Genomic DNA, 16035 nt, shown 5'->3' with positions numbered 1-16035 from the left:
ATCATTGCTGTAGGCACGCGATGCTCCAGGCTCTTCCTCTCAGACGCGCTTCTTATAAGTAACGGCGTGTTCACACGTTCGATTTCTCATCGAACGCGCGAGATTGCTTCGACAGGGTCGGTGGTGGCCATCTGGGGGTGTTGAAGGCGTATGTGAAGGCGTGGATGGGTGAGTGGACGACGCGTCAACGTCATTGGCCCGTGCGCTGCAACCCCCGCCTCGGCCCCTCGTCGTCGTCCCTGCATAATCTGATAATTTAGTTCGCCGTGGGAAAATCGCGTTCTTCACGCATCACAACAAATTCTCCGATTAACGACTTCGTATCACAGTAGCCAAACACGGCTACCTTCCATCGCCTGCAGTACGTGTTTGCTCTCGGCCGGAAATTCAACGCCTTCCGTCACGCGATTATTGACTTAAGATATCTAGGACAACTTAGGCATCAATATTCTAACAATTGAATCAACCCAAGTAGTACAACCACCGATCATCGCTATAAAGCCGTCTCTTCAGAGTATACGACAGCCTCCGCGATCGCGTACCACGCGCATCATGACATCCAATCTTCTGGCCACGGCGACGTCGGCGCTCCCCAACGAACTCGCTCTCGTCGTAATCGATCATCTCCAAGGCAATAACAAGGCACTATGCGCTCTCGCTCGGACATGTCGCGATATGCAAAACCTCGCAGAAGAGCGACTTTACAAGCGAATCGAGCTTCTATCCGTAAAGAACCTCCACGCCATCATCGAAGCCTTCACATCGCGTCCTGAACGCGTCCGCGCCGTACAAACACTCAAGATCTTGTATTCATACAAAGACGACAGTCTAAAAGACAGCACCGAGATAAGGACGACTTTCAACGAGTGCGTAGCTCGTATGGTCAACCTGAGGGAGTGGCATATTGAGAGCCCGTACGATAACTTTCATTGGGAGAACGATGGTGGACAGGCTTGGGTCAACGGCGATATGCAACGCTTCCGCCGTGCGCTCGACACAGCTTGCGTGGATGGCCCAATAGAGACGGACAAGATCGCGGCTGAGCGGCGCTTGGGAAAGAATCTCGAGCGGACAGTTGGGCTGGGCCTTCTCGAGAACTTGACCATCCACTCACACGGTACTGCTACCGACTTCTGGAACCTTGACGGGTTCCATTGCCTCTTCCGACACCCTGCTCTCAAGCACCTTCACATCTCCTGTGTGGCCTTCCCCGACTCTGAAATCTCAGAACTCGCGACGCATGCGAAGAAGACTCCTCTGACCTCACTTGTTTTTGACGAGTGCGAACTGCGGCCCAAAAGTCTGCTCAGCATCCTTCGCACTCCCGCGCGCCTGAAGTCGTTAACTATGGGCGAGAATGTCTTCAACATCAACCGGTCAAGGCGGGCTAAGCCTTTATTGAACAAAGACGCGGGCGGATCACTGGAGGCTCTCTCCGCAGTTGCGCACTCGCTGGAAAGTCTGACACATCTAAATCCTGGCTGGCGTCTTGACAAAAGCCCTCAGGTGCTCCGCAGCATACGCCCACCTGGTGATGGTATGCGCGATTTCCACCTTCTGAAGTACCTCGAATGCGACACGAATTCTTTCCTCCACCAGGCTATCATCATGAACCGTGATCTAGCGCCCCCTAGCCTGCAAACACTTCGAGTCCGTCGGCATTGGGATGTTCCGGTCGACTTCTGGGATCAGCCGCCTGACTTCGATCACTACGCCGCTCTGCCATCTTTGGACACGCTCGAATTATTGCAATCATCATACATGTGGTAAGTCCTGACAACAAAGATGACGTTGCTTTTAGAATCATACGCTGACTTTGCCCTGCGTGGCTCATAGGCTCGACACGGCAAAATCTGAGTACATCTGCGATGAGGAACGTCTTCGCAATCGCCACGCAAAGGCGTTCAAGCTGCACAAGGCTGGCATCAACCTGAAGATGTCGTTGGAACTACACAAAAGCGAAGGTTTGATACCACCGTACCTGCACAAAGAGCGCGTTCCTATAATCGAATGCTTGTACGATGCAAGCATGGAGGGATTTAAGAGTTTCATCAGGAAAGAAGTGACAGATGAGGACGGAGAGACGACTGATTCGCTTGTCAGAGAAGAAGTCGAAACGGGCCAATTAAGCGAAGTGGATATCAGCCTGTTAAAGTCAAAAACACGACGTCTAACGCTTTCCATGAAGCATAGCCTTGTGAACCGCGGCGGCCGACTCCCATCATTCAGGGAAATATTCGGCTCGGATGATGGAAGCGAAGAATCGGCAGATAGCGATGAGGATTTCGAGGTCGATGACCTTGACGAGGATGACGACATGGCGCTCGATCTTGAGCTCGACGATGATGTCGTTCAGCAGTATATCGATGAAGACGGCAATCCTGTATTTGACGAGGACGGCAACCCTGTGTTCGAGGACGACGGAGAGCTTTTTACAACTGTGTGGGAGGTGGCTACTGAGGACGAGTATGATAGCGATATGGATGAGGACACGGATGAGGATGACGACGACGACGAGATGCACGACGCGTTGGAAACCCAGCAACAGCCCGCCAACACCAGCACCAACGACGACGTTGACTAAGCAGTCTTGGGAGAGTGACAGCTGTTCATGTTCGACTTCGGTAGTCGGTACGCAACTACAATAGTGTACTCTTGTGTATTATTGGCCTTAGAAATAGTTTTAATGATGCATGTGTTATCAAAAGTGTTATCATGATCACCACAGGAGCGCTATGTGCTCATGCAACACATACAGCTTCAGATCACAGTCTCTATGTAGATCCCCTCTCGAAAACGAACGAACGCCGGGTATGTAGAAAAGCATCGCGGAAAAGTTTGCAGCTAATACGCCGCCAAAGAGAAAGTCTGCGATAAACGTCAGTCACTACCTCACTCTCCCTAATCCACCATGAACTTACCTAAACCAAACTCATCACCGCGCACATCCAAGAGTCTGTGACGAACAGTACGCGTTCTCCCTATTCACACGTCAGCATTCAGTTCCTCGACTGTCTAACATCGTTCATCCCCCACATCGCATTCCTTCCCAATCCGGCAAGTATCCCGCCTTCCTCCCCCAAATCTAATTCAAGAACTAAACATACCTCGTCAAATAACTCCCATCCGCCTTCGCCCTCCTCGTCTCTAAGAGTGGCGGCACAAAAGGTAATGCGAGCGCAGAGACTACATAGCTTGTTGCTAAAGTGGCTTTGAGGCGGTAGTGTGGGTCGCGTGGGAGATGGCGGGTGGAGTATGTGCGGAGGTGGGAGAGGGCGTGTGTTGAGATTGCCATTTTGTGTGTCGGTATTTGAAACAAGGCTTTGAGGGATATTCTTTGGATGTTCGGACTGGACGGTTGGTTGTTGGTTCGTAGTGTTGTTGTGGTTGTGATCGTGATTATAGATGCTCGCGTGTGACCAGCCTTGCGGAAGATGATCTCGGAATGTGGGGCCAGGAAGGTTCGGTGGTGTCGGCGCGTGTGGGGTCTTGGTTGTGTCGGTAATTCTGTGCTCTATAGCTTGAACTTGCCCAGGTAATATCCTTCTTTCAAGATGGGTAAAAGGATGTTAGCATGGGGGCGTTGGGGGGTATTAATACGTTCCAAGATGGTTGCCTAGGACGTCTGCCCTGAGGCCATTGAGCAAGGGGTGAACGAACGGTCCTTCGCACTACGGCCGCGGCTGACCTGCACGTGGAGATGAGCGACGTATGACTATGCAGGCGGAGTCGAATGTCACCATTTTTGTGGGTTGCGGTTAGGGCTGGGCTGCCTTGACGCTAGGGAGCGTTTCCGTTGCTTATATGTTGCTTTGAAAGCGTCTCTTGCGAGTTCAGCTTACAAAGGCCCATGAGATGCTGAGAGAATTGGTAAGACAAGCCTAGAAAAACAGTTGAATTTGGTTGCGCAGACTTTCTCTCCATCTTTCTGAGATACCCCTTCAGGCGTGCATGCGCGAGGATGCCTCAGGGTCTGGGCGATCTTCCGGGTCACACCACCCTCGCGCGAGTACGCGCGAGCCGCCGCCTTTTCGCGGTAGAGACTCTTGGCAGGATGCAGAAAGAGTCCTTCTTGGCAACAAACAGCGCATTGGTGAGCAGTTGGTCACGACATCTTTGCTCGCAGTCACGAATCGGCGGTTTTCGCGGAGCAAGGGGTGGAGGTGTCAGCAGGAACGAATCGCCCGTGATTGGTGGATGGGCGTAGCAGGGGCCTTGGGCAACCTCGCTGCAACTTCTCTTTCTGTAACCTCGCAATTGTATCAGCAACACCTTCGATTCTTTCCCCCCGGCAACTGCATTCACAGCTTCTTCTATGCTCGATTTATAAGTCTTGATTAGTCTACTGAGCAAATGACGAACCCCTGCGCCAGGTAGACAGCGAGGATGTCGATATCGCTGACAGTGATCGTCGTTACAGAGCACCTATGTATTATCAGGGAAAAATGATGTATGCTAGGACTCCACACAAGCCGTAACAGTCATGTTTGCGAAGACTCCGAAGCTCAAACTACAGATTTGCATTATCTTCGAGAGAAGCTCTCGGAAGCTATCTCATGAAAGGCTCGGTTCAACACAAAAGCCAGTCAAGGAACTTCAGCTCAAGCGACTTGGAAACAGAAGAAAAAGGCGACAACAGCCCGGGCGCATACGTCCTCAGCTATTCCATCGCCCTACTTTCGCCCTACCACCGCCTTAGTCATTCCGCCTCCCATTACGATCAAAGTTAAAAAACTGGCGTCCACCACCACCTCCTCCACCACCACCAGCACGACGCGAACTACCACCACCACCACCATAAGCCTGCTGAGGAGCATAACGCTGCTGCGGCCTATACCCTTCATCCTCTGAATCCGATTCATCATCGTAGTAGCCCTGCCGACCATAAGGTTGTTGACGACCACCATAGTCAAACATACGGCCTGGACCTCCACCATGACCATACTGTCCACCAGCACGAGGGTCTTCGTATCCGGCTCCATACCGCGGATCTTGAGCACCGCCGCGGGTGTAATCTCGATCGTCCATGTAGCGCTGTTGGCCGTAGGTAGGTTGTTGTGAAGTGCTGGCGGGGCCGGCAGTGCGGGACTGGCGGAAGGGGTTGTCTGCGCGTGAGAGACCGGAGAACATGATGCCGCGACCACTACGAGAAGGGGGTTCTTGACCACCGTCGCGGCCGCCCATGCCGCTCATAGGGCCGCCACCACCACCACGGCTGCCAGCGTAATCGCCAAATGGCTCGTGGTGTTCTTGGTATTGCTGGCCTTCAGGGCGCGAGGAATCGAAAGTCGAAGAGAATGAGTATCCGCCTTGACGCGGATTCCCACCGCCCATAGGACCACCACCGCCGCCACGGCCCATCATAGGAGGGGGGCCACCTCCCATCATGCCTCCCATACCGCCCATGGGGCCGCCGCCGAAGCCACCCATTGGACCGCCAAAGGGGCCGCCTATGCCGCTGAAGAAATCGTCACCGCCTGAGTTGCCGAAAGGATTCATGATGTTGGTTTTTGTAAGGGTGTAGTTGTTGGTTGGGCGTTGAGTTAGTGGGTTGTGGGTGTGGATGAGAAGGGGTTAGGAGGAGGCGGGGTGCATGTGATATAGTCAGCGGGTGGGGGGTGAAAGTGTCTTGTCATGGAGTTTGGCACGGAGAGTGAACATGCGCAAGTTTGCAGTGTGAGCGGATGTTGTTGGTGATGGAATTGACGGGTGTTGACGGGAAGAGAATGGGTAGGGTGAAAGCATATCTTTCGTAGACGTAGACGACACTGCGATCATATGAAGGTCTCGGAGCATAAGACCATGTCAGATTAGTAGGTGCCTATCTGGTCTCGCCATCTTCCACCTCTCTCAAACACCCTGTAAGTCCAATCACCACAGCATCAAAACACATCAAAGATAAAAAAAAAATGGTGAAGCAGTCTTTTATTCACTCTCCATCCTCCTTTACTATATCTCCATATGTAACTAAAAAAGGGTATATACATTGTTAGTGTGGTAAGTAATGTAAAAAACGGACCAGCCTTTATAATTCTCGCGCTTTTTGCAACCAACCTCAATCGGCTATGTACTGTTTCGCTGTGTGTGTTTGTTGTTCTTCATGTTGCGTCAGGCTGAGGCGCTTAGCTGAAGAACTTGAGGGCGCGCCTGAACCTGTTGCCGCCGCGGTTGCCTTGGCCGCCGAAGCCGCCCTGGCCCTGGCCCTGGTTTTGGCGACCGTTGCCTTGACCCTGACCCTGACCTTGACCGTTCTGACCTTGGCCTTGGTTCTGCTGGCCCTGGCCCTGGCCCTGGTTCTGTCCTTGACCCTGACCCTGCTGACCCTGGCCTTGGTTGCCGTTGTTCTGGTTACCGCCGTTATTGCCACCGTTGTTGCCGTTGCCAGCGTTGGGAGCTTGAGTGGCGTCAGGAATAAGAGCTGAGAGAAACGTTAGCATGAACTCCATGAAGGTAAAGACGTGACGGATGAGAAAGCAACGCACCGGAAATGGCACTGGCACCCTCATTGCCACCCGCAGCACCAGCAGCCTGGTTCGCCGCGATAGCAGCAGGAAGATCCTTCTTGTTTTGCAGAATTTGTGCAGAGATACCCTCAAGTGTCTGAGCAGTGTCGACAGCTAGCGGCAGTGAGTATGGATACAGGATAGGGCAGACGCTTTCTGATGATGATAGAAAATGTGGAACTTACCAGAGGCAGCCTCATCGGTGCGACCTTGTCCGTCAGTTTGCTGGACGGCGAAGCATCCACCAAAGGGACCGGCGATAGCGTTGTTGCGGCATCGGATGGTGCAGATGTTTCCAGTGGAAGCACCGAGGCAGTTGAAGTTGTCAGGCATCTGGACGTTGATGACAAAGTCCTTCTCCTTGGCCTGGGAGAGACCGAAAGAACCAGGGATGTTGTTGGACACCTTCAGGGGGGTGAAGGTGGTGACGGCGTTGCTAGTCTCGTCCATGTCGCACTCGAACGGACCGGCGCCATCAGCGTTGACTTGGTGGATGGTGACAGCCAGCATGGAGCCGCCAGAAACCTGGGCCATACGACCAGCAGCAAGCTCGTTCTCGGTCTGCTCGCCGATGTCAATGTTACCGGCGATCTCAGTCCTTCCGCAGGCGTTGACGATGTTCTGCTTGATCTCCGAGTCGCGGATGATGGTAGCATCCTGCTGGCAAGGAGAGATGGTAGTGCAGTTGCGAGCAATAGCAGGGTCAACGAGGAAACCTTGACTCTCACCAGAGTCTCCAACGGCGGCCAAGATAGCTGCGTGCGAGTGCACGGTGGTGAAGAGAGCGGCAAGCGCAACGGAAGAGGCAGCGAAGTACATAGTGATTGGAGTTAAAATAAAGTTGGCGCTCAGCGCTGAGAATAGAATAGAATGTGGAGTAAAGAAGGACTAGCGTCGAGCTGTGAAGAAGTGAAGACCGTTGATGGAGATAGATTACCAGCAGTGGAACTGATGGTAATCTATATACCATCCTCCATGACCAGTCGAACCACCACATCGTGAAATCCCTTACTCGACATCCATGGTGGTGTCCACTTGCATGAGACGTGCTTCGGTATAGGTCAAGGGTTTGGTGTATGGTCGTGCTGGCCTAGGCGCCTGAGTAGAGACTTGGCAATGAAAGAGTGGAGTACGGAATACCGCCAAGTGAGGAATAAGCACCCTGGATAGACTTCGCAGGAGCTTGTGGTGCCTCCGTGACGGGAACACCTAGCCTGTCATGGACGTAGAGGCGTTGTGGTGAGGCTGCTCCACAGGCTTCAAACTTCGAGAACCTGGACCAGATCATGCCCTCCGTCACTTAGCGCTCATTGAACCAACAATTCAGCCTCCGTTTTGCCGTAGTACGCTAGCGATGAGGCGTGGGAGGTTTCGACGACCGTAAAGTCAAGTTTCGAATCAGAACGTCGCACGCCACATGCAAACACGACGGCTTGGCACAGTGCCATGCCGTATGTCCGGCTCAATTCCGGAAACTATGCTCGTGCGAAGGAACAGCAGATGGTGAGTGGCGGTCCCATGAAATGCGAAGAGCCTCGGGATGTTGGTGTTTCGAGATCAGGCGCCCGTTAAAGTGGACCTTCCCGTTACATGCCTGTGGGGCCACCCGTTGGAGCAGGAACGCCGCGCTGTCGGCAGATAGGCTCACAGTCTCTCGCGTAGAGTCGCCTGTTGGTCGCTGTCGACAATGCCTAAGCAAAGGGGCTCGATGTCGCGATAGCGCAGACGCAGGAATTGCGCCTGTCATCTCCGCACTCCTGAGGCATCTCTGTCGCGCATCATGCCGGACTTCCGGACTCAACGATGCAGCGAGCAGTGTAGTAAGCGATCGGTTTGTGGAGGCGATGGTTGTGAGCATTGCTTCTTCTTTGTTGGTGTCGCTGCCATCCTCCCGAAGTGTTGCACCTTCTCTTCAAAGCCAGGTTGGCTGCAGCGATGACACTCTTGCAGGGCTCACACTTTCACCATGCAGCAAGTCCACTCTTCCGAGATGGCTTGAAGGTACTCCTGTAACCCTCATCCATCTCGAGATAGCGCATTGTCTGAGGTCATTATTTCTGGAATGAGAGCATCCTTTGTGTTGAGTCTTGTGGCTTCGGAAGCCCTTTCGTCTTACCAAGTGACAGACTCGACGGAGAGAGACTAGAAGGCATAGCCTGTCGCCGCGGATAACAGGTTCCTGCGTGTTAGATAGCAACAACCATTGACAAATTCCATTGCGGGCCTGTCCAGTATCTCTTGGGATGACAAGGTACTCTGAGTATCATGAACAGTAACGCTGTTATTGAGACATGCTGTCAGTAGAAATCAAATGGCGCGTGTCTCGTCATGTCCCGGTTGAAGATAGCGTAAACCACGGTGACATCCTAGGGATATTCTGGGCGGAGCCTGCTTCCACCGTGGCAAGCAGTGAAAAGGTGGTGCAACAGAGTTGGCTGACTTGTACCAGTCGACCGTTCTTCCCCGCGGCGGCGAGTGCTTGTCTAATCGCCGAACAATCGCCGGCAGCCTTACAACAATCAGACCACTTTCATCATCCATCGCTCAGAAAACTTGCGAGCTGTCGCAAAGCCGCCACAAGCTTCCACACACACCAATTCCCTTCTCAGACCGATAATACACAACCCATCATGAACACAGTAAGCTCCACGCGCACTTCCACTTCCTTCATCAGCACTAACAGGCGAACAGGTCAAATCAGTATAGTACGTCACACCTCTCGCAGACACCCACAAGTCCACCCACCCCATACGTGCCAAACCCCAAAACCATCCCACCAAAAGCTCAAATGAACCAACTCTAACACTTCCCACAGCTACGGCTGGGCGACCCTAATAGTAGCAGGCGGCGGCGCCTACTTCTTCGCCAAACGCAGCATAAACGCAGACCGCGCCGCAAAAGCCGAAGCCGACCGCCAAAAACGCATCCGCCTCTACGAGCTCGAGCACGGCTTACAAAACTCCGCTCCGACCACCACACCGCTGAACCCAACCGCGAAACCAGGATCTACACAGGCGGCGCCGCAGAGCGTGACGAGCGAGGTGGGCAGGCTGAGAGCGGAGGGAGGAGGGAATGGGGGTATGGGCGGCGAGGGCAACCCCAGTATGCAGGCGAGTCAGGATCCGGCGCCGACGAGACATGCGCCTGAGAGTGAGGGGCAGAGGGTGGGCGAGAAGAGCAAGTATGAGGCTCCTGAGGTGTATCGGAGTCGGAAGGGAGATCGGTTCTCATGAGTTAGGATAAGAGGATTGACGATACAACGGACGGTTGAATCACACATTAGAGTGAGTCCACGTAGATACGAGGCATCGATGGCGTTATGGCATGGAAGATTCCACTCTTTGTATTATCGTACACCAGCAGGTTGGCGACTCCAATGTCCCAGCTCCAAGCTATGCTAAACTAAATAAATCATTCAAAACGCCCACGCGATATATCAGGGTATAAAGCGATATGTTGCCGTCCCACGTCTCTGTACATCATACGCCATGAGGATTTACTGCGCAAACATGCCGCTCCTGCTGTCTCTCCGCTTCTCATACAACCATTTGCTGTTCAGTCCGACACTCGCTTTGCCAGTAGAGGGCGTAGGAGTGCCCGGTGCCGTCATGCTGCTTGAGCTGTCACCGAACAAGCTACTGCTCATCGAACTGCCACCATAGCTCAACCGCTTCGTCGCAGAAGACCCGCTCATTGATCTCTGGAAGTTTCCTCCATTGTTTGGTGAGAAAGGTGAGCCTGAACCAGACCTTCCAAAGTTTGGCGATCCGGAGCCGAATTCTTGATTACTGAAGCTGTTGCTACGCGGTGTTGATCGCTGGTATCGGGGAGGCGTGACATAGTTCGGCGATGCGAAGGCAGAGCCTGGGGATTGAGGCGCTTGGACGCCAGCCTTCAGGCCCATGGAGGCGCGCTGCGAGGGAGTGAGAGGTATGTCGGCAATCTCATCGGGGTAGTAGCGACGGATGAGAGGGAGGAATGCGATGACGATGTTTGCGGCGAATACGATCCGGACGAGGAGAACGGCCCATGCGCTGTAGGGCACAGCCTTTACGACAGCGTTGATCGGTGTTCTGGTGCATGTTAGCATGATCCACGATGACATTTCGTGAGGAACATACGCAGCGAATTCCAGTAACTTCACCTTCTCAGTAACTCTAGTACCATATACTGAGAGAAACAGGAAGCCTGCATTCAGGACGATGGCCCTGACGTTGCGCTCGTCAAACGTGGTAGCGTACTGGCGGCGCGCAATCTCGTCAAACTTGGGATGCCGCCAGGAACCATTGGGCGTATATGGCTGTTCTGTCTGGGCGGATGGTGTCGCGGCCTTTTGCGGAGTCGCAGGCTGCGCGTATCGGGCTACCGACATGTTGTGTGAAGCTTTTAGCTACTCGCGTTGATTGTTTGTTTGGCCGAAAGGGAGTCGCAAGAGATGGGCTGGCTCGCGTGTCGGACTACACTTTCACTGCTGCTGCTGGGTTAGTAGTTAGTCTCGGATAGCGTCGCGCGGCTACAGGCACATTCTGTCTGCCACAGGGTGCCGCGATGGTGAAGGTCAGAGTGGTTGTACAGCAACCATGTTTTGGCAAGGGCGATCGGAGGACGGACATGCGAGCCGACAGGGGTCCCTTCACTAGCGGACCAATTCACCCCCGCCGTCATCCCGCAGCTGCCAGCCAAACCTCCAACTTCACTTCACTCATGCGACTTCAGCCATGGCGGGAACTCTAGAGCAGCTTGATCAGACCATCGGGGAGGTCCTCGCAGGCTGGAACTTCGTCAGCACCCTCATCGCCTTCACCATCGTCGGCTTCCTGGCCTGGATCATCTATGACAGCGCCGATGCCGACACACACCCGCTGCTGCTCGCCAGACAGGCGGTAGCTTCATACGTGAGGCAGCCGGGAGAGTCTGCGGTCTTCCGCTCCCCCGAAACTCCTCATGGCTGTACGAGCACCCCGAGATATGTTTGCAGACGTTCCAGCTAACATGCAGCAGATCCTCTCCGTACCGGTCTTGCCGTAAGACCTCCGGGCGCTCCCATGTACTCTGCCGGCAAAGATGGAGATCTCCGGGATATCTGGCGACGTGTCACGGGCGAGATCCCTCTCGAGAAGGGCGCAAAGTCTAGCGGCACTGCAAACATCATGACCGTCTTTGGAAAGGAAGGTGTCACCGAGCACAAAGTTGAAGATGTTACCAAGGAGATTGCTATTCTCGGAAAGCATCTCCAAGATCGCGGAGCTAAGAGAGTGGCCATCTACCTCCCCAACAGTCTCGAGTTCCTCTCTGCACTCTTTGCCGGTGCCTTCTTCGACTTCACGCCTATCTTGATCCCATACAATCAACCACACGAGACCCTTGCCGAGCTCCTCCTCCAAACGAAAGCCGATGCCCTCATCGCTGAGGCAGGCTCTGTGCCTCTTGCCGAACTCAGTCAGGGCGTGTCCGGCCTGCGCTCCATCGTCTGGACTGTAGAGAAGACAAGCAGGCACATGGACTGGAGCGAGGTACCCGAAGGCATCGGCGGAAAGATCGATGTTGCCGTTTGGCATGAGCTTGTACAGGAACAGAAGACTACCACTATACCATTACCGTCGAATCCCGGCAAGCCTCGAAACGTTGTCTTCCTCTGGCAAGAAGCCGTTGGAAAGCCAGCAGAGGTTGTCGAATTCACGCAACAGGTACGTAAACCCACAATGTTGACATATGCACGTACTGATAGGAACAGAATCTGACCGCCGCCGTTGGCGCGCTTGTCACGTCCCTTCCTGCCGCCCACCGTCTAAATGCCTCGGATACGTTCCTCCCCGCAGATGCCTTTACACACTCCTACTGTCTGTGCCTGACGCTGGTTGCTCTGTTTTCTCACGCAACAGTCGTCATCCAGTCCGTTGCCGGTCCGGGTGTCGATCTGGAACTGGCTACACGCTCCATCGCCCCTACCGTCACTGTCGTCTCGGCCGAAACAGCTGCGAAGCTTCACAACACCACCAAGACATCCTTAACGGGTGGCCCCCAGAAGTTGGCTCATTACCTCGAGACGCGCATGTTGACTGCTGGCCGCCTACCTACCGACAATCTCCTCACAAAGCTCAATGCGCCCAAGAGGGCGGCTGTCGGCACAACACCTGGAAAACTGCGCTTGGTCTTTGTGTCTGAACGACAAGGCCTGAACACGCCACCACTTAGCTCAGAGGACCTCTCCGATCTACGTATCTTCACCAAAGCGCGTGTCGTATACGCTTTGACCACAGCCAAGGTAGCGGGGGCCGTTGCGCAAACCAACATCTACGACTACCGAAGGGAGACGGCATCGAACAAGCACAGCCACTTCGGTGTGCCCCTCAGTTGCGTGGAGATCAAGTTGAAAGATACACCACATCTTAAGACAACAGACGAGCAGACTGCAGGCGAGCTGGTCGTAACTGGCTCATCGGTTGTGGGTGGTGAGGTCCACCTAGGCGTGAATGCGACCATCAGAGAGGACCATACTTTGGCGTATGTGTAGCTAGCGCATTGAGCAAAACGCGATGAACTTGAACGTACTTGCCTTCACGAAGCTTCTTCCAAATGACCCCCATTCAATCTGCCGCTCGAGGCTCTTGACATGTGTTCAGCTCAATGACACTTCTCGTATGCACGAGATTACGCGACTGACCCATGAATCCAGGCCAGCTTGTGCAGTAGTCGGCAGCGACGTGCATGCGCCCCAAGTACCGAGACACACTGGTTTTCCCCTCCTCCACAAAGCTCGTCAAACGCTTGCACCCTTAGTAGGTACTACGATACACTATATCACTCTCTTCGTATTGATTAGAGCCGTCACATATATGTGTATCTGTGGAGGAGACATCGTACCTATCGCGTCGCGTGGGGATCACCCTCTCTGGGGTAATTTCAGCCGAAGCGCTACCGAGCGGCGCCTTCGCTAAGACCGAACCGACTGGGGTGCTTATCTGCACCTGCACCACCGTCGAATGACAGCCGGCCCCATCTAGCAACGGTCGCATTTCCCAAGGACCGAGACCTTGGGTACAGCCGCTAACCATCATGACAAGCTGTGTGAGTGGTTGTTTGTTGAGCAAAAGGCTGCGAGGAGAGGCTCAAGGCGTTCGTCTAGTCCAGCTGAGTCTCGATCCATGTCTCTAGACGAAGTGTTGACATGGTCGGCTCGTGGCGCTTATCTTATCGTCGCCTTGCCAGAGATATAGACGTAACGTCAATCCTGGGCGCCCGCTGTTCGGAGATCTGCACTGAGACTGTGCGTGCTGCTAGAGGATAAGAAGGCGCTTGTGTCCGTCGCGCGGAGAGATCCTCAAGGATAATTGATCCTCCCATCTTTACAGCCCTTCCACGTTCTTGGTGGCTGGCACGGTAGGCTTCAGGATGCCGTTAATCGAGAAGCCGCATTGGACGCTCAGGGTTGAGCAACCCAAGAGCACGTTTGCGGAAGGCAATGCGCGATGGTAGGTCCGAGTTGGAAACGGAGATGCGCGATGATGAAGATTTTTGTACTGACTGATGGTATACAGGACGAACAAAGATCTTGACCCTGTTCCGAGGCATGGTAGAAAGTGGGGTGTGACGAGCTTCATCTCGTATTGGGTGTCGGATGCATTCAAGTATGTCTTCACCAAACTTTTGACATCAACGAAGTAAGAAATGCTAACATTAACTCAGCGCCGCAACATGGCAATTCGCATCCAGTATCATCGCAATCGGTACACCCCTCCACATTCCACCTCACCCAAGTTGAACCCTCAACTAACACCACCACCAGGCCTCACCTGGCGGGAATCTCTCGGAATAGTCGCCCTAGCATTTTTCATGATCTCCTTCGTCATCGCCCTAAACGGCGCAATCGGCGTTCTGCACCACGTCCCCTTCCCCGTCATCGCGCGCGCCTCCTGGGGTTTCTGGGGCTCCTACATCGCCATCGTCTCGCGCGCCATCCTCGCCATCTTCTGGTTCGCCATCCAAAACATGAACGGCGCGAATTCCGTGCGCGTCATGATCGGCGCCATCTGGCCCTCCTTCCTCACACTGGAAAACGGTATCCCGGAGAGCCAAGGCATAGATACGGCGACCATGATCAGTTTCTTCATCTTCTGGCTGGGTAGTGTGCCGTTTTTGGTTATGCATCCTAATGAGTTGAGGTGGCTGTTTATGGCTAAGAGTATTATTGTGCCGATTGCGTGGATTGCGATTTTGATCTGGGCGTTTGTGAGTACGGATGGGGGAGGTGAGATGTGGAATCAGAAGGCTACGTTGACGGGAAGTGCGTATTCGTGGGGGTTCTTGTCGAGTTTGACGAGTGTTATTGGGAATTATGCTACGTTGTCTGTGAATCAGGTAAGTTCTCTCAGCCCTCCATGGATCCCATTGCGAATTCCGTCTAGAGATCTGAACACATACTAATCGTAACCACAGTCCGACTTCTCCCGCTACTCCCGCGTCTCGGTAAAATGGCAATGCATCTACGTGCCCTTCCTCCCCATAGTCTTCACCTTCATCGCCTTCATCGGCGTAGCCGCCACGTCCGCCGGCGCCGTCAAATACGGCACTCTGGACTGGGACCCCATGGCCCTCATCGCCCACTGGGACAACCGCGCCGCCCGCTTCTTCGCCGCCTTCTCCTTCGCCCTCGCCGCCCTCGGCGTAAACATCTCCGCCAATTCGCTCTCCGCTGCCAACGACCTAACCGCCCTGTTTCCCCGCTACGTCAATATCCGGCGCGGCCAGCTGCTCTGTGCGGTGCTCTGCTGGGCGCTTGTTCCCTGGAAGATTCTTGCGTCGGCGGGTAGTTTCCTGAATTTCATGGCTGCGTATGCGATTTTCCTGGGTCCGATTGCGGCGATCATGGTTGTCGACTTCTGGGTTGTGCATCGTGGGAAGTATGATACGCTGGCGCTGTACCAGTATCACGGTATCTACAAGTACACCGCCGGTTGCAACTGGCGCGCTATTGTCGCTTTTCTTGTTGGCGTTGCACCGAATATGCCGGGGTTCATTCAGTCGATCAATCCGGCTATTGATGCTGGTGTGGGTGCTAGGCCGTATAGCTTTGGGTGGTTGCTGGGTTTCACGGCGACGGCGCTGGTGTATGGATTGTTGGAGATGGTTGTTGCGCCGCCGAGGGAGACTTTCATCGATAGGGCGGTGTATCCGGATGAGATTTATGATGAGGCGGGTGTGGTGGATGAGGGGATTAGTGTGGGGAGTGGAGAGCAAGGGAGCGCGGAGAAGACGGGGTGGAAGGCGAAGATGACGAGGATGTTGTAGTTGGTAGTATGAGTTCTTGGAGATCCAGGCATGGGGAGATTACGTCTGGTTTTGCGCAGACATATATAAGAATTGTGAGATACCTTCTTTGGTCTTCAATACGTCCCTTCTCCAAGCAGATGCAAAGTGAGCGCAATTCGACATGTAAATGTATTTGATGGATTACAATGAGGATGTGTAAAGGGAAAGAGCGTTACTTCGTCTACGAGATTACACTGACACGACCATACACTTCGTGGTATAA

General features: G+C 53.9%; 6 protein-coding genes across 6 annotated transcripts; 3 read left to right on the top strand and 3 right to left on the bottom strand.

Annotated features, from left to right (window-relative positions):
• Positions 1-552: 552 nt before the first annotated feature.
• On the top strand, positions 553-2584 carry J4E87_007879 (uncharacterized protein; the record flags this gene model as incomplete). Its single annotated transcript, XM_049379472.1, has 2 exons — positions 553-1766; positions 1837-2584. 2 exons carry the CDS (start codon positions 553-555, stop codon positions 2582-2584), a joined length of 1962 nt encoding a protein of 653 aa, XP_049230700.1.
• Positions 2585-4695: 2111 nt separating this feature from the next.
• J4E87_007878 (uncharacterized protein) lies at positions 4696-5499 on the bottom strand (the record flags this gene model as incomplete). The annotated part of the gene is made up of 1 exon (XM_049379471.1): positions 4696-5499. One exon carries the CDS (start codon positions 5497-5499, stop codon positions 4696-4698), a length of 804 nt encoding a protein of 267 aa, XP_049230699.1.
• Positions 5500-6122: 623 nt separating this feature from the next.
• J4E87_007877 (uncharacterized protein) lies at positions 6123-7322 on the bottom strand (the record flags this gene model as incomplete). Its single annotated transcript, XM_049379470.1, has 3 exons — positions 6123-6418; positions 6483-6617; positions 6689-7322. 3 exons carry the CDS (start codon positions 7320-7322, stop codon positions 6123-6125), a joined length of 1065 nt encoding a protein of 354 aa, XP_049230698.1.
• Positions 7323-9133: 1811 nt separating this feature from the next.
• Positions 9134-9736, top strand: J4E87_007876 (uncharacterized protein; the record flags this gene model as incomplete). Its single annotated transcript, XM_049379469.1, has 3 exons — positions 9134-9142; positions 9195-9208; positions 9319-9736. The coding sequence occupies 3 exons, from the start codon at positions 9134-9136 to the stop codon at positions 9734-9736; spliced, it is 441 nt and encodes a 146-aa protein (XP_049230697.1).
• Positions 9737-9999: 263 nt separating this feature from the next.
• On the bottom strand, positions 10000-10875 carry J4E87_007875 (uncharacterized protein; the record flags this gene model as incomplete). Its single annotated transcript, XM_049379468.1, has 2 exons — positions 10000-10576; positions 10625-10875. 2 exons carry the CDS (start codon positions 10873-10875, stop codon positions 10000-10002), a joined length of 828 nt encoding a protein of 275 aa, XP_049230696.1.
• Positions 10876-11221: 346 nt separating this feature from the next.
• J4E87_007874 (uncharacterized protein) lies at positions 11222-15791 on the top strand (the record flags this gene model as incomplete). The annotated part of the gene is made up of 8 exons (XM_049379467.1): positions 11222-11453; positions 11505-12190; positions 12238-13007; positions 13895-13975; positions 14042-14131; positions 14190-14230; positions 14290-14861; positions 14940-15791. The coding sequence occupies 8 exons, from the start codon at positions 11222-11224 to the stop codon at positions 15789-15791; spliced, it is 3324 nt and encodes a 1107-aa protein (XP_049230695.1).
• Between the last annotated feature and the right edge of the window lie 244 nt (positions 15792-16035).

This window comes from Alternaria ethzedia, assembly GCF_023757985.1.
Source record: "Alternaria ethzedia strain BMP 0044 chromosome Unknown scaffold_23, whole genome shotgun sequence".
Lineage (NCBI taxonomy): Eukaryota > Fungi > Ascomycota > Dothideomycetes > Pleosporales > Pleosporaceae > Alternaria > Alternaria ethzedia.
The sequence above is the reverse complement of the archived record's forward strand: the minus strand, read 5'-3'. Positions and strand labels throughout refer to the sequence as shown.